The sequence below is a fragment of the Eucalyptus grandis genome, chromosome 7, assembly GCF_016545825.1.
Source record: "Eucalyptus grandis isolate ANBG69807.140 chromosome 7, ASM1654582v1, whole genome shotgun sequence".
In the NCBI taxonomy this organism is placed as follows: domain Eukaryota; kingdom Viridiplantae; phylum Streptophyta; class Magnoliopsida; order Myrtales; family Myrtaceae; genus Eucalyptus; species Eucalyptus grandis.
The window spans coordinates 7,235,281-7,253,147 of NC_052618.1; the positions used below are offsets into that span (position 1 = coordinate 7,235,281).

The 17,867-nt window shown below is 37.9% G+C and overlaps 1 protein-coding gene across 1 annotated transcript; it reads left to right on the forward strand.

Moving 5' to 3' along the window:
• The first annotated feature begins 5,571 nt into the window (after positions 1–5,571).
• Positions 5,572–11,862, forward strand: LOC104452559 (monoterpene synthase-like). The gene is made up of 8 exons (XM_039317356.1): positions 5,572–5,678; positions 6,812–6,929; positions 9,451–9,712; positions 9,794–10,169; positions 10,238–10,453; positions 10,734–10,872; positions 11,054–11,302; positions 11,450–11,862. Exons 1-8 carry the CDS (start codon positions 5,572–5,574, stop codon positions 11,750–11,752), a joined length of 1,770 nt encoding a protein of 589 aa, XP_039173290.1. The 3' UTR covers positions 11,753–11,862.
• The last annotated feature ends 6,005 nt before the right edge of the window (positions 11,863–17,867 follow it).

A 17,867-nucleotide genomic window follows, 5' to 3' on the forward strand; every position in this document is an offset into this window, starting at 1 on the left:
AGTTAGTGTCTAAAATGTAATTTAGGTGTGGAGCGTTGTCATCATTTTCTTTCATTCTAAACACATTCACCGTCACGGAGTAGCGCTAGAAGTTAGAACACCTCTGACCGTCGTGCACTTCACACGCTCTCCCTCTTGGCGACAACTCTCCACGGGGCTGCTTCGATCACTCTAGAGTTCGTTACATCCAATCGAAGCTTCTTCATCTAACTGAGATCAGATCCAATCACGGATGAATATCCTTGTCGCATAATTCCGTCGGTGGATTTTGTCACTCCCGAGCGTCGGCATCAGAGATTCTCATGATGCAACTGTGATGTCTACCATCATTGTCCTTCGATAAGAGGAAAATGGCCGCGACTGACGCTAGCTCTAATTTTGATTTTATTGCATCTGTATTTCTGATTCTCTGTGTTTTTGTGTTCTTAGCAGCTCTGATGATAGTTCATTCCAGCATCGTCGTCTCTGATGACTTCTCGCGCTGATTTGAGCAAGACACGATATTTAAAGAAATTTTATTTGTCACTCAAGTCGTACATTCCAAAAGAAAATCCCATTTGTTTATTTGAACCGAAGGAGATCGCTCTGCCGGAGGAGTTCCTCTGTGTTGACGTTCGCTGCTTCAAAAGTTCGTGTTCGCGGTTGGGCTAGGGCCTGAGGAATTTGGGCCTTAAAATGAATATGTATACATTTTTGTACCCTTTTTCTATATCCCATGAAACGGATAAACCGGATCGAATTTATGTCAAATTAAAAATGATCTAAATCAAATTGATTGGTGTGAACCTATAATATAGTGATCCATACATAATGTCATATCCAACTCAACCCTTATTGCAAAAATACATAATTAACCCAATTTAGGAATACTTGCACCAGTATTGAGGTGAGAGTTAAAGAATGAGCGAGGGTGAGATTAAACGAATGTAAAAGAGAAAGAGATATAAAAGTAAGTTAGATTGAATTAAGATATAAATTTATTTAACACACATATTATTTTGGACTTGATCATTCTAACTCGTATAACAACCCAGTCCCATCAAATAATGGTTCATATTGAGTGTGTGATGAGAAAGCTCACGGGCTATGGGATGATGCCGGAATAGGATGGCTGGGTTGAGCATGAAGGAAGTTGTTTCCAAACTTCTGCAGCTCTCGATGTGATAAAACATACAAGACTGACATATTTGAACGAGATAATTAGCGCTTTTATGCATGTAAGTAAGTAACACAAGAAAGTGTTCTCTTTTATAAGAAACTTGTTCTTGGCCGACATGGTGTCGATGGCTTAAACAGTAATTTTAGTAAATTATTTCTAGTTTATATTGGGATTAGTAAATCTGTACAAGGATATTAAATCAATATCAAAATTAGTTTAGAACTCTCTTTATGCTTTAATGTTACAGCAATACTGGTATTTTTTTTTTCTAACTTGCTATATAATAATTAAACAGGAAAAGATTACGTTGCAATTTGGTTTAAAAAATTAGATAATTTGTAATTTTCCTACTATGTATATAGATATGCCCGATGATGTTGAGGCCATTAAGGGGAGTTTGCATTCGATACCATATTATTTGTTACCCGTAAATTAACATTAGAAGCTCTGTTTTGGGACATTAGATATTGTGATGTTTTTGGGAGAAAAGGGGCAAGTAAAGTTTGGACAAATTATTTTTGGAAAATCTTAAATCTTTGTGAGATTTTAAAGTAAGAGGCGTTGTCTACTCATTATCATTTCCCATATTGCTTGCTTGCGAATAAAAACAACATAAAAAAAAAAGGTCCCTTTCATTCTAAAGACAAATGAAAAATTATCCACAAGCAAAAAAGAAAAAGAACTGTAAAATTTTGCTCAGTTTCTCTAAATTTAGTAGACTCGTTTCAAAAGAAAAACGCTTTTACCGGCAAAAAGAAACCAACAGAAAGTATTTATTTATTTATTATTTTTTTCTGTGTTTTCACGCAAATTAGGAAATGAAAATAAGGAAAAAGCATGTGGCCGCTCACACAATTTAGACGAACCCATGGGTTCAAAATTGCAATAATTTTGAGCTTTCGCTCTAAATTTTGACAATTTATTTTATGCTTTTTCATTCCTTCTCTGAAATTGCACTCTCCAATTCTCTCTCAATCTCTGATTGCAAGGGAGACCATCCCGACGGCAAGTCTTCTTTGAATCTGCCCAGCGTCTCGCCAGAACTCTACCGTTGCACATCGAGGAGGCGGCGATCGGTGAGACGGTTCAGCTCTCTAACTCCGATCCTCACAAGCATCGGCGGCTTCTTGCCAAAGCAGACATCGACGAGAGCTCCCACGCCGTTTTGCTCCTTCTTCCCCATCATGGAGAACATCAGAATCAGCCAATGTCGTGATTCTACTTATTTGCGTCAAAGTAGACGAATGTTTCATTTTATCTTGAGTTGAGTCGAGAGGAGCTGCTTACTTAGTCGGACAATGTCGAATTGCTCATCATTTTTGCTCTTTGCTGGGGATTTCGGTGCAATCGATTGGTGTCTCTGGACTGAATCAATCAACAATCAATTAGTCTGTCTTGGTGCCTGGCAAATTATTCCTAGATGGGCAATTCAATAAGCCTGTTGCTTCAGGTCTATGTAGTCCTCCGGCATGGTTGATGAGCCGTAATGGTTGTAAAAATTATAGAAATTGATGACTTTTATCTGATAAGGCTGATTTGATAATTTGGTCTCCGTTGTAGAAATGTTTTCTGTTAGACTTACTTGTTTGGGTTCCTTTAATTGTGTTAACTTGATAAACCTAATCAAATCGATAGTCTATGTTAAGGCAATAATTTTGTCGTCAATAATAAGGTTACGATCCCTCTTGCACCCAATGCAAAATGTTGTAGCTCATAGTCGTTCAATGTCTTTGTAGTTTGCATTTTTCCCTCAAAAGGAAATAATTTTCTTGCTTGATGTTAACGATTAAAGTGCCAAGTTACTCCTTAGCTTCTTATATGTTTTTGCTTTAGAGCCGCATCTCATTGATAACGAGCTAACTTCACGGTTTGGTTTGAGTTTTAACCTTATTAGCTTGATTTTGGTGAAAATAAATCAGTTGCTTTTTTGTATAAAGTATACACCAAACAGTACCAAGAGCCACAAACGTACTAGTCAACATGAAATGAAATTGTCTTCTATTAAGTACAGTTCAAACAAATTTATATGGACACGGTTCAACTATACTCTAAGGCTCCGTTTTCATGAAAAATAAATTCTGGAAAACATTTTTCGGATTTTTCAGTGTTCGTTTTATAGAAAATAAACTAACCGTGAAAAACATTTTCTATCAAGAAAAAAAATATTCTAAAAAGGAGAATGTTTTTGACTTTTCAAATTGGGGAAAACATTTTCCTTACTCTCTCCTATTGTCTCATACCCTATTAGCTCCCTTCTTTCTTTTTTAATAATTCGAATCCTAAATTCTTTTTCTTTTCTTTTTTCTTTTTCCTTTCATTTTTTTCCACCTTCTTCTTCAGCGGTTGCCGACATGGCTATGGCCGGCAACCGGTCATAGGTGAGCATCAAGCTCGTTGCCCTCAGGTGAGCTCTAGGCTTGCTACCGTCGGCCATGGGCCTCACTTGACTTGTCGATCTCAAGCGAGTGGCAAGCTCAAGTTCACCGCTTGCCAAATCGGCAAACCAACGATGAGCACAAGCCTCTGACTCGTCGATTTGGTGAGGCTAGAGGTTGGCGAGCTCGAGGCTCACCCTCGTGCTCAAGCCCTTGCGCTCGCCAATCTCTAGCAAGCGGCAAGCTTGAGCCACACAACTTGTCATTAGCTAAATCGGCAAGCCAGCGATGAGCGTGAGCCTCTGGTTGTCCCTCACACTCAAGCCCTTGTACTCGCTGATCTTTGGCATGTGGCGAGCTCAAGGTTAACACTCATTGCTCGCTACTAGCTAGATCGATGAGCCAGTGACAAACGCAAGCCTCTAGCAAGGCCAAAGGCCAGTGAGCTCGAGCTTGCCGCTTACCAACGGATGCTGGCCTTTGATCGTTGCCGATGGACATCGAGCTTGCCACTCGCCTATAAAAGTTAGCTTTTGACTAGTCACCGGTTGTCACCATGGCCGATGACTAGCCAAAGAAGAAGATAAAAAGAAAAAAAAAAATAAATAAATAATAAAAAATATCATTTTTTAAACAAATTGATTTTAAAAATAAAATAATAATAAAATCATTGAAAAAAATTCCATAAAAGAAAAATATTTTTCATGTCAGATAGCGAAAAATAGTTTCCATTTCATTTTCAAGTTTTAGACGAACACCAAAAAATAATGGCATTTTCCTGGAAAATGATTTTCTGGGAAAATGATTTTCTGGAAAATATTTTTCAGAAATGCTATATTTTTTTGTGAAACAAACGGAGCTGAATTATATATGTACCAACATACTAGGAATTACATTGAAAATATTAAAAGTTCAAGGATGACATTGCACATTAGATCAAAGTTCAACAACCAAATTAAATAAATTAAAATTTTATGGACCACATAATATATTGAGCCAAAATTTAGAAATTATTTATTTTGAAAAATGAAATTACATTACCAAACGGATTTCCTTTCAACATCTATTATCGGAAATAGAAAAATATTTTTGGTTGCACCCTAAATTATCATGGAACGGTATTTCCTGAGATCTAATAGAAATGCGTACTTGCAAGTGGAAGCGGGCATTAGGCAAGTCCTTAGGCCAACCATCGTCTTAATTGATAACAATGATGGAATGCTGAATTAGAAAGTGCATGCCCATTCACTGCAACTTTTATATATTGCTCTTCCTTTTCTCTTTTAATATTTTAAAAATTAAAAACAAGCAAATGACTTCCCAAAAATATTGTGAAAATAACTTCTAAATGACTCTATATTCAGTAATTGTATAGATTTGGAGCGTTCGTCTGAATAAAAGCCAAAGGGTGGAAGTTGTAAACGTTTCGAAAAGAATATAAAAGTGACATACACTGATGGGCCTAACTGCCCTATTTAGGCCCACTTAGAGACGATTGTCCTGGGCCACTTGACCGTAGTCAAAAGAACACTGATGGGCCTTTGCATCCTCCAACTCTTCACTCCGTGCAACGTCTAGAAAATATTCGGTGATTCCAAAGCGCCGCAGTGTTTGTGAGGTAGCATGCATTTATATACTCTAAACTAATTATAAATTAACATACATATATATGGATGTGGAATCGGATAAAAAATAAAAAGCCTATTTTCTCTCTCCTCCTATACCAAACAACAATTATCTTCGGGCTTAATCTTCACGTCTCCTCAGCTGATACATTTAGGTTGACACTAAACATGTACCAACATACTAAGGATCACATTGAAAATATTAGAAGTTTAGGAATGACATGGCACATTAAATTAAATCAAAGTTCAACAATCATATTAAATAAATTAAAGTTTTAGGAATCACATCATAAATTGAGCCAAAATTTTAGGTCAAGCTTGAAGCGTGTGAACTATCATAGCACAGATGGTTCCCGGCTGAAACTGAGGGAGGAGCTGGCGAAGTTGGAGGCATGATACGGGGCACGAGGATATGCCTGTGGATGAATTTGCGGTGGTGTATCTTAGAGGGGTTATGGATGGGAAGAGGGGAAAAGGGTGGGGGAAGGGGAGGATGTTTCCGGATAGGCAGATTGAAAGGTGGGAAATTGTATGTGAAAAAGGCAAAGGGCGGTTGATGTCGTCGGACTGAAGATGTGTGATATATTGATGGATGAGAGCAAAGCACTTATTCAAGGGGTAGATCGTAATATATTGAGACTGCATTACGCAAGCGTGGGGGTCTGGTTTTCATTTTGTTAAGCGTGTCCAAGGGAGTCTAGTGGACAGGGATTTTGACCGAGATAGCGGGGTAGTCTAGTGGATAGGGATTTTGACTGAGATACTAGGGTAGTCCGCGATGCTGATAGCCAGATAGTTAGGAGTTGGTTTTTTTTTTTTTTTTTTTTTTTTTTTTGGGGGGTAAGGGTAAGATTTGTGTTGACTTTACCGAAAAGGAAAAACAGGGGAGGAGGCTGGCAGCAACAGGCAAACACTCAAAAAGACAAGAGTCAAAAAGAGTGTAAAGGTGCTATGGTTCTAAAGAGTAAATCAAAAGGTAAAACTATAGACAAAAGGAGAAGAGAACAACAACAAGAAAGGATATGGAGGTTTTATCAAATTGCTGAGTATGTTGGAGATCCAAGCTTTACTCGGATATTGGTTTTGCTCGATGCTTCAACAGTGTCAGAAAGCTGGTAGGCATTCCTGTTTAACATGCCTCCTGTTTAGTATTTGGGCAGATTGAGGTCATAATTGATTGATGCATTCAGTGTTGGCGGTTGCTTGAAGCAATGGTGATGATACTAAGTAAACTATTCAGTTGTCATTTAGATTCATATTATGTCCATATTGAGATATTAAGTACTACTAGCTGAAGCTATTCCCTTATCATATAAGGATATGGAGGTTTTGTCATATAATTTATATCTCTGTCTACCTATGTTATTGCAAAGTTGAATTAAGTCGATGAGAATTAAAAAAAAAAAAAAGGTAGAGAAGTAACGGAGATCAAAAGAGAAGATAGAGTACACAAAACATTTTTCGAATACTTTTTTATTTTTTCCTCTCGAAATGTACCAACTAATTGAATGCTCATGTAGTGAGCTGTGATGGCAGTCACAACAAACCGCATGCTTGACTTGTTAGATCTCAACCTCATAACAGAAACTTATTCCGTTGACATTCCAAAACCTCTTTGTAAGCATTTTGCTTTAGATGATTTTGATTTTTAGTTGTTTGGCAAAGAGCTGTATGGCTTTTCCCTTAGAAAATGGATCAAGAATTGGTGACAGCGATTTCAAGATGTTGTGCATGGTGGAAGAAGAGAGTGGATTTCTGAAGATGGTGCAGGTTTTTTGGTCAGGTTGACTCACAAAGGTGCTGCATTTTGACTTTTGATTGTCAACATGGCCTTATGATTGTCAACATACAAATATATGGACCAAAAAACGGCAAAGTTTTTAACATAGCAAATTTTAGATGCCAGTCCCTTGGTCGTGATATTACTTATTTGCGTCAAAAGGCAGATGAATGGTTCATCTCATCTCGAGTTGAGTAGAGAGGAGCTGATTACTTAGTCTGACAATGCTGAATTGCTCATCATTTTTGCTCTCTGCTTGGGATTTCAGTGCAATCAATTAGTGTCTTCGGATTGAATCAATCAACCAAACAATTAGTTTGTCTTAGTGCTTCATGCCTGGCAAATCATTCCTAGATGGCCGATTCAATAAATTTGTTGCTTCAGGTTATTGCAATTCTTTGGGATGGTTGATGAACCGTAGCGGTTGTAAAAGTTTTAGAAATTGATGAGTTTTATCTGATAAGGCTGATTTAGAAGTCTAATTTTCATTGGCCACCGCTTTCAATTGAAAAATTTACCGTTTCCTCTATGGACTCTCATAATTTAGCATTATGTTGATTGTTGACAGAATCACTAATATCATATGTCTATTTAATAGATAATTTCTGGTTGCTCAAGCTTATAACAACTTAAGCGCGTCATTAATTGATTTAATTTCTCGATCTTACTGGAGGTACTTGCTAAATTGTGTCCGATTGTTTTCTTTCAATCTTTTCAATAAGTAGGCTTGTCTAATTCTGTGGTTTTTATATCTTGTGACATGTTCCTTTGTCAGACACTAATGTTGACAAGCATCAAAAACTTTTTCCACAAAAATTCTCAATTGATACTGCACAAGTTGACGACCAAGTGAGGCAATCAGTGTACATTTTTGTTGCTATTAGGCTGAAGTCAAAATGCGCTCGCAAGAGAATATTTTGTTAAGAAAAATGGAAGGATGAATATTTTTATGATGGTTTGCCTCTAGGAATATCTGGTACTTCTAACTTCATGAATATACAAGTGTTTCGTCCATACCTTTCTTTTTCCTGCTGTAAAGAAGACTCGTTTAGTCACCACCCAAGACAGCTAGACAATTTTGACTTTTTCACCACCGTAGTATAGTTGGAAGACCACTCATTTTCTTCTTCTCCAAAATATTCTTGCAGCCCACGTACTCTTGATCCTTGTTTCTTCATGGTTAAGCAGCCATTGTTGACTTATTTTCAATTTTTCTCTTCTTCACCGCCTCAGCCTTCAATAAGTTCTTGACAGCTGGAGTTTGATGAAGAAACTTTGCTTCATTCTTTCAGCTGCTTGCTAATGAAAAAAATGTGTTTCCCATGCACGTAGACTTCTCTAGCTGGAGTTTGATGAAGAAACTTTGCTTCATTCTTTCGGCTACTTGCTAATGAAGAAAACGTGTTTCCCATGCTTCTGCTTGCTTGCATTTCCACGTGAATTTCTAGATTCAGCTAGCAGCCTCCATTCTAAAAAATTCTAGACAATCTTCAGATGTTGCTGCCAACGTTCTCGCCTTCATGATTAAGTCAGTAGTTTTTAGATAGTTTTAGAGAAAATGGATCACAATTTCCAACACAGACCAACCCCTATATAAAGGATAGTTGGCATATTAAGTGACTCACAACAGAATTCGCAATGGCTCTTCCGGCATTGTCAACAAGCTTCTTCCCCTCCTCAATTCACCATAACCAGCCCTCTCTCTTATTCTTTAGGCACCTCCGCTCCTCCTCCTCCGCCACCACCTCCTCCACCACCTCCGGTGCTCAATTCGTAACATGTGCTTCGAAGATTGAAGTTCAAGAGATCGGGAGACATTCAGCGAATTGGCAACCTAGCGTTTGGGACTATGACTTTTTGCAGTCACTCAGTGTTAATTACACGTTCGTTTTTTTGGGCACAAAACCCAGCCTAGCTTAAGTACTATGGGAAATATTCACATTTGGTCCTCAAACTTGGAAAAATTTCTCAACAATTTTTTTGGTCTATGGTTCTGACATTTCGGTAACAATTTATTCCATGATGACACTGATTATTTGAGTATTATGCTTTTGTTTGGCATCGATTAATACCTCAGTTTCACTTTGCCGTGCTCAAATTTAAGGTACCATGCTGACGACAGAAAAGAAAAAAAAAAAAAAAACATAAGTTTAGTGACCGAGTTGCACTGTTTCCCTATTTTCTTTACTTTACTTTGGGGGACGGATCCATAAATCCCAAAACGACATGGAAACAAAGGACAAACTGTATTTTGAATCTGGTTTATGGATGTATACATATTGTAAACTTCTGTATACGATTTATATATGACATTCGAGATATGTAAAATCAATTTGCACCTTCATCCATTGCCAAGTTATCAAATCTACGGCCAACCACAACAATATTCTATAGGAGATATCGATAAACCTGGTCAAAATGGCATATTCCCAACAAAAAGGCAAGAGCTCAACAGTGCTTGTGCATTAACTTCGATTAAGATCTCATTTTTCAGAGTTTTTCATGTGCTAGGAGGATAAATGTTCGGAGGAAGTTCAAAGGTTGAAGAAAGAAGTCAAGGGTCTATTTGACAAGGAGATGAATCAGGTGGCCAAGCTCAAGTTCATTGACATGGTTCAAAGACTAGGACTAGCATACCAATTCGAGACGGAGATCAAGAATGCTCTAAGTTCCATCTATAAAAACACCGAAGATGCTCAACTTTCGGACAATCTTGATGTCGTTTCCCTTCGATTCTGGCTACTCAGACAACATGGATACAACATACCGCAAGGTACTCATCAACTATAAAACATTTGTAAATCATGTTGATGCATCAAAATTTACCCTTCCAATCCTTTTGTTGGACATATAGATGTGTTTCAAAGATTTATGAGCAAGACGGGCACATTCAATGAATCGCTGAATGAAGACGTGATGGGGCTTCTTGGTCTTTATGAAGCTTCTTTTCATGGATTGGAAGGTGAAACCATAATCGATGAAGCTTGGACCTTTGCTTCTAAGCATTTGAAGGATCTAAACCTCAACGAAATTCCCACTAATTTAGCGAGCCACGTGAGTCATGCTTTAGATATGCCAATCCATTGGAGGCCAAACAGGTTGGAGGCTCGGTGGTTCATTGACATGTACAAGAAACAGGAAGACATGATCCCCTCTTTGCTACGATTGGCTAAATTAGACTTCAATTTAGTGCAGTCAGTCTACAGGAAGGAAGTCAGCAATCTGACAAGGTACACAATCAATCTGACAGCGTGGGAGCGCATTTTGATCGACTTAATCATCACGACAATTTTTTCAGGTGGTGGGTTGAACTTGGGGTGAACAAGATGACCTTTTGTAGGGACAGGATAGTGGAAAGCTATTTTTGGAGCAATAGTATGGTTTTCGAACCTCTACATACAGCTTACAGAGAAATTAATGGGAAGCTTGCTAGTATGGTGATACTTATTGATGATGTTTATGATATATATGGGATGCCAGAAGAACTTGAGCTCTTAACAGATTTCATTGTCAGGTTTGCCTAGTATCACCACTGTCATCATTTTCTCTTGTAACTATGACTACCAAGAAAAAAGACATAATTAATTAGCCTATGAATGAGATGGAAAAAAAAATACTAAAAATTTTATATTATGAAATAAATTCTTCAATGCGTTTTGGACATATCATGGTTTATGTTGGTGGTTTGGCCTAATAAAGTAATGGTTGGCATTAATCTTCGTTATTATTACTAAGAAGTGTATTGAATGGCGGTAAATTTTGTAAAATTGCTGAAATTGTGATAACTTATCAAGGTGGGACATCACAGACATTGATAGGCTTCCTCCAATAATAAGGGATAGTTTCATGACCATGTACAACACGACCAACGAAATTGGGTATTGGACGATGAGAGAGCGAGGAATCAACCCCATCCCTTACCTGCGGAGAGTGGTAATTTTGACTTGCTAAATCTTTCACCTGATAATTTTTAGTCCATGTCAGTTGATTCATTTTTCTACTTCTAACTTTCGTTATGACTTCTCTTTGATTGTTTGAGAGTCCGAAAAAGTATAAGAAAAGAACGTCCCTTGACTTGGTCATTGACACACTTTTCCGGATTTCAAACCTATAGTGGGCCGATCAATGCATGGCGTACCTGAAGGAGGTCCATTGGCGCAGCAAGGGCATTAAACCGACCCTGAAGGAATACATTGACGTTGCGACGAGTTCATCCGGAGAGCTGGTTCTCTTGTTGCCCAGTTACTTCCTAACCACGGATAAATTGACGGAAGAGGGACTTGATTACGTGTCGAAAATCCCAAGCATCATGCGTTGTTCATGCAAGATGACTCGACTCCTCAATGATTTCAGTACATCATCGGTAACTTACTTTTATATTGTTCTTCTCCTTGCAAATAGTGGTTCATAAGAAAAAAAGAGTACATCTTCTTTTTTATTTCTTCGATACGAAAGTGAGAAGAGTATTTGGACTTATGGTTGTAACCCAACAATAATTGTCCATGCTTAGCATGAAGTGGCACGAGGAGACAACTTGAAGGCGCTGGAATGCTACATGAATGAAACCGGGGCATCGGAAGAGGCTGCACGCGAACACATCATGCATATGGTGCGTGAGGCCTGGAAGTGGATGAATAGAGCCGTGTTTGAAGACTACAGGATTCCCAGATTAGGGCCTTTTCTTGGTGCCTGTGTAAACACGGCACGAATTTGTCATACTTTTTACGGATGTGGAGACGGATTCGGCCAACCCAGTAATGATACCAAGGACTATCTTGCGTCGGCTATATACGAACCCGTGCCCCTCGATTAGGCATGCATTATTGACCAACGGTCTTGCTTGTGGAGAGACCCTTTGATCTTATGTGTCTTTCTTAGTATTTTAGGGTGGCTCTGTGAGCTCTAAGATGTCGAAACTGTTTTACATGAAGTCTATTGTTGGGCTTCGGCAGAGAAGCACATGTCATTCCGTGCTTTGTGTGGTGGCCGATTATGTAATCACAAACAATAAACAATATTCGTGATGATCGAATTGTATTTTATGTTGAATATTTAGCTTTTTTGTATTGGAGACAAATTGAAAAGAAAAGGACTATATAGAAGAAAATAAAAAATCGTTTGACTTTGACCAACGCTGGTTCAATGGAATTTTAAACGGTGGCTGTGCAGAAAGTTTTTATTTCTACCATCGAGTTTCATTGAAACGGTGTCCCAATGATTCTCCAACGTCCAGAACAGTGCGAGGCTATTTCGGAAGGTTGGAATGTGGATGAATTAGATTGGACCAAGTATTTTCTTCTTCTCTAACGATTACACTATCTTTCTATATCGTTCTTTGCGTTTGAATTCATAAACAAAGAACACCGTTTAATGTGGATGAATTAGATTGGACCAAGTATTTTCTTCTTCTCTAACGATTACACTATCTTTCTATATCGTTCTTTGCGTTTGAATTCAAAAACAAAGAACACCGTTTAATTGTACAGATAAAAAAGGAAGTACGTTATTGCATTCTTATGGAAGACATCATATCTTCTAGAAAGTTTCCTGAAAAGTGTCTTGACTCATTACATCTTTTGTCTTTAATTTTTTTTTGGTTTAATTGTCCAAAAAATCCTAAATTTATTGTACAGTGATCAATTCAATCATAAGATTTTCAATTGTACAAATTTAGTTATAAATCTTACAATTGTATCAGTTTAATCAAATATTTTGAAGATTTGTAAATTTAATTCTAAAACTATTATTTGGATATTTAGCCAAAATGTCTACAATTTCAAATCGTCAAAAGGTTTAGGACATGAATATTATGACGGGAATAGGACATGGATATTATGATGTGAATGTTACATATCTAACCTCTACAGCTTAGTTGAAATACTGGCAAAAGTTTTTTAAAAAATTCCAAATAAAGGCCCTAAATATCATCGATTTTTCAAATAAGGGTTTGAAGTGAACCTCACCTCAAGTAAAGACATAAAGTGACATCATTTAATTAAATAAATTTCTTTCAAATAATGGCCTAAAATGGTCATGTCAATATCAAAGAAGGACTTGACCTTTTCGGCCGGTCAAGGGCATTTTCGTCCTTTTTCTAATTTTTTTTTTCCTTTTCTCTTTTTGTTCATAAAAAGACAAACCGAAAAAAGGCTAAAAAAAAAAAAACCTTAGGCAGAGGGTTAGCAGCGAGCCCTCCCTCACTTGTGGCTGCTACCCTATCACTAGTGGGGCATCAGACATGGCTGACAGGGTCTCTGACCAAAGGTGAGAGCTTGGTCCTCGCTAGATTCAAGAGAGAGTTGCCACCCTTCCCTAGGTTTGGCCAGTCACCGGTGATCCCGCTAGCCATGGCCAACGCCCCACTAATGACGGGGTGGCGGCCACAAGCGAATAGACCTCCTCCTAAGTTTTTTTTTAAAAAAAATTTTGTGTATGTTTTTTAAAAAGTTTTAGTCTTTATTTTTTAATTTCTTAGTTTGTCTTTTTATGCCAAAAAAGAAAAAAAAGGAAAAAAGAAAGAAAATAAAGAAAGCAAAAGGATGGAATGCCCTTGATCGGCCGATGAGGTTAGGTCCTTCTTTTAGATTAGCATGGCCACTTAAAGCCCTTATTTGAGAAAATGAGAGCACTTCAAGTTCTTATTTGAGATATGATTTACTTTATGCCATTATTTGAGAAATTGAGAGCATTTTAAGCCATTTTTTGGAATTTTTCTAAAGGTTTAGGACTAAATTGATAAATGATCAAAATGTTTGGAATATGGATATTACGACATATCCAATCTCTACATCTTAGCCAGAAGAATTACTACCTTGGCATATCCAAAGTGATTGGTAAAAAGTGCTTAAACCATTTAAGTGCAATTAATCAAGTTTTGCAACCTTGTTAACAAGTAGTGATCCAACGATTATCCAGTTTTCCATTCTTAACAACTTCGAATTGACTTACCTCATTCAATTAGTTGCAGCATTCCAAGAAACCAAACTTACATATTACCTCACATTCTGCGATTTTTCTTTTTATGCATTTATGTGTTATCACACAGCAAGAGATATTTGGCAAGCCAAAAGCTCCTTCATAACCCGATGAATCCACAATATACCAACTCCTGTTCATCGCCAAGTGATTTATAAGCCGAGTCTTGCCTGCAAAATACATCAATGAATCAGCTTATCCCTAGCGACCAAAGTAAAACCATAAGAAAGAAAAAGTACATGGTTTCTTGGATGTAACTGCAACTTCCTTCTTCCTAACCAAAGCATTGATATGAGAAGACTTGCCCAAATTAGACGAACCCAGAATCTCTAAATCAGGCCTCACATTTTGGGACAGTTCTTGGCCCTCCCACTGCTCTTCATGAACTCCACTTCCTTAATCTGGTGTGACCCTCAGCTAGATCAAACCGGTGCGGGAAGAAGTTTCTGGATGATCCTGGCCGAGTCAGAGGTTGTCGGACTTGCGGTTTTTTATGCGGAGACATGGAAGCTAGGGCCATGGTGGGTGGACTGCAAGAGAGGAGGGGTCTTGGGAGAGAACAAGAAGAGCGAGGGATTCGGTGATGGCTGAAGTGAGGGTTGAAGAAGAGAGGTCAAGTGCAAAGAAAAGACGAGTAATAACCATTGTAGGATAGAGATGATTTGCTTAGCAATCGAGGAAGCGAAGAAAAAGAGATGAGGAAGCAAAGAGGCAAAGGGAGAGAGAGTGTGTGTTAGAAAGGGGGTTGAGCATGGTCTGGGTAGGTGGTTCCCACCTTGGAATCAAGAACAATCCATTAAGGACTAGGTTTCGGAAAATTGAATTGGGAACCGCTCATTGGTTCAGTCGATCCAACCAAGAATTGGACTGGGGTGGGTCCATGGAACTGATCCCATCAAACTTCATTCACTCATTGCAACATTTTCCGATAAATCAAAGTAAATCAAAAAACAAAATTCCTATTCTTAATTGCAAGATTAGTAAAAAGATTGGACTCAAATTGAGAGTTGACGCCACAAGTCGATGGGCGTTGAGTTGAGAGTCAAGGTTGTGAATGAGAGAAAGAGAGAAACAACTCATACAAGATGAGAGTGAGACAAGACAAGCACTCGGTTAATGGGTATTGAACTTTTGATTAGGAATTATAGGGTTTTCATTTTTCTTAAATTTTTTTTGTCATAGCTTTTTATGAAAAATTAAATATATATTTATATATTACCAGTTTAGTTGAGTGAGCGGGCCCACACCTATAGCCAAGAACCGGACCGGTACCCACCGATTCTAATTAATTGGAGCCGAGAACAGGACCGATTCGCTTGGGAATTGCAGGTTTTAGTCTAGTTCGGTCCGGTTTTGAGCGGTCCGGGTTGTTGCTGGTTCTTTTCCACACCCAAAGTAAGGAAGCCTGCTTCAACACTATTGAAGGGGAGAAAATATTAGGTGAATTGGCCACAACATGTATGCCCCAGCCAATCAAGAGGCTCCACATGGCTCCACGTCAGCTAGTGGTCCCCACTGCTCTTTGCACATAGAAAATAGTAATTTCCTCCTTACGTTAATGGCTACACTAGACCTGTTGTGGAGAGTTAGGCTCCGTTTGACAACACTTCTATTTCTTTGTTTTTATATTCTTTACTTCCCGGAATAGAAAAAATAGAAATCCGTTTGATAATGTTAATTAATTTTTTTATTCTCCAAAATAGAAAAGTGTCATGGAATAGATTTGGAATAAAAATAAGAAATAGAAAATAGTAGCTTTTTATTCCCAGAACAATTTTTAAAAATAAGTCATTTTTTTCTTTTCTTTTCTTCTTCCTTGCTACTTGCTCTACCCCTAGCCGACCCTCGGCTACCGACTACCACCTCCCATCGATCGCCATTGGGGTGTAACAAACATATACCTATTCTTTTTCAATTATGAGAATATAAACTTTGTATAGTTATCAAATTCGTTTTTTATTCAAATATTGTTCAAGGGAATAAAAATAGAAAAAATATTATTTTTGAAAAGAAATTATTTTTAAACAAGAATGTTACCAAACATACTCTTATTTCACTTTCTCTCTCCTCCTTTTTCTCCTTTTGAAGGAGGAAGAATGATGTTTTTTTCTCTCCCTTCTCTCGTGAATTCAAAATTTCAATTCCCTCGTCTTCATTCTCTTCAATGCTCTCTCCCTCTCTACTCCGGCTCTCGCTCAATGCTCATTGGGCATCACTTCTTCACTCTTTGCTTCAGCGTTTGCTTTGCTTGTTCTTTTCCAGAGCTCCCTCAGCGCTTAGCAGGTCTCTCTTGTTCGCTCTCTGCTCTAGTGCTTGCTCAGCTCGCTTGCTCTTTGCTCTGGTGCTCACTTGCTCTCTAAATTTCTTCTCATCAGAAATTCAGATTTTAGAAATTTTTTATGAGAACTCGAAGAATCTTCAATTGTCATGAACTGCAGGTTGGGTTTTGCAATTTTAACAAGGCAAATCTTGTGGGCTAAGGTTAATTTGGAAAGTGTCTGCTTTATTTTCTAGGACTTTCCAAGTCTTGTTTGATTACTTTAGGGATGTTTTTTTGGTCGGGATTGAAATGGCAGGGGAATCGTGTCCTTGTTTTGCTTGTTCCAATTGGCTTTGCCTTTGCTTTTAGAGCTCCATGTTTTGGTTTCGCATTTTTCGCTCCTTTTTACCAATTCCTAATAATATTTAACAGTTGCAATTAAAAGTTTTTTTTTTTTTTTTTTTTGCAAAGCCAAAAACAAAAATCTGATTTTGCTTTGATAGACAATTCCGTTCTTGCCAAAAACAATTCAAGCGAAATTCTGATTTTATTCTCCTTAAAATCAAGAGATTCCACTGGATGGCAGTAATGGTGCAAATCAAGCATAAGATATTTAAAAAAAAAAAAAAGGGTGCTGTTGAGGTGACAGTACCATTATTTCTGGGGAATAATGGTGCCATTTTGACCACATACTAAATGAAGATGCAATTGACAACTGGAAGAGACAAAATACGAGATATTGAGCAAATATGGAATCATTGAGCAAGGCTGTCGCATCCCCAAAAGCTTTATAGTACCCTTTATATACCGTAAGACTCTTTTCAATTTATTGAAGTCGGCAATTGTAGGTTGCTTCATTTGTTGGCAGAGTATGTTTGTGGCATAAGCAATGTCTGGTCTAGTTAAGGTGAGATATTGCAAACCTCCAACTAGGCTTCTTTACTCAGTAGGATTATGGAAAGGTAGAGAATCATTAATTAAAATGGATGGTTTTAGTGAAAGAGGAGTTGAAAGCGGTTTGGAGTGTAGCATATGAGCTCGAGTGAGAAGATCTAGAGCATATTTGGTTTGGCAAAGGAATAGATAATCTGAGTTTCGTGTAGCTTCTATACCAAGAAAATAGTGAAGAGAACCTAGATCCTTCATATGAAAATGAGTACTCAGTGAGGTAATAAGACTAGAAATCATGTGAGGTGAGCTTCTAGTGAGAATAATATCATCTACATACAAGAATAGGAGAATAAAGGGGTCAGTGTCGCATGTAGGATGAATAGAGAAGGATCAGTAGAGCTACAGAAAAAGCCATATTCGAGCAGAAAGCTGCTGAACCGATCAAACCAGGCTCGAGGAGCTTGTCGAAGTCCATAAAGAGATCTTCGAAGGAGACAAACATGGTGAGACTTTTGTGAATCTTTAAATCCTGGAGGTTGCTCCATGAACACTGTTTCACTTAAGTGTCCATGTAAGAAAGCATTTTTGACATCTAATTGATGGATTTTCCATTGTTTCATCATAGCTACTGATAGGATTATTCGAATTGTTGCCTGTTTTACTACAGGGCTGAAGGTTTTTGTGAAATCAAGACCTTCTTCTTGATGAAAACCTTTGGCAACCAGCCTAGCTTTGAGTCTATCCAAGCTTCCATCGGGTGCAAGTTTTGTCTTGAACACCCATTTGCACCCGATTACATTCA

Bases quoted from the DNA above. Each gene is read 5' to 3' on its own strand.
- LOC104452559 (XM_039317356.1), top strand. From the start codon at position 5,572: ATGCCTGTGGATGAATTTGCGGTGGTGTATCTTAGAGGGGTTATGGAT. The intron at 6,930-9,450 runs GTTTTTTGGTCA...TTCATGTGCTAG, and splicing joins GATTTCTGAAGATGGTGCAG to GAGGATAAATGTTCGGAGGA. The intron at 9,713-9,793 runs GTACTCATCAAC...TTGGACATATAG, and splicing joins TGGATACAACATACCGCAAG to ATGTGTTTCAAAGATTTATG.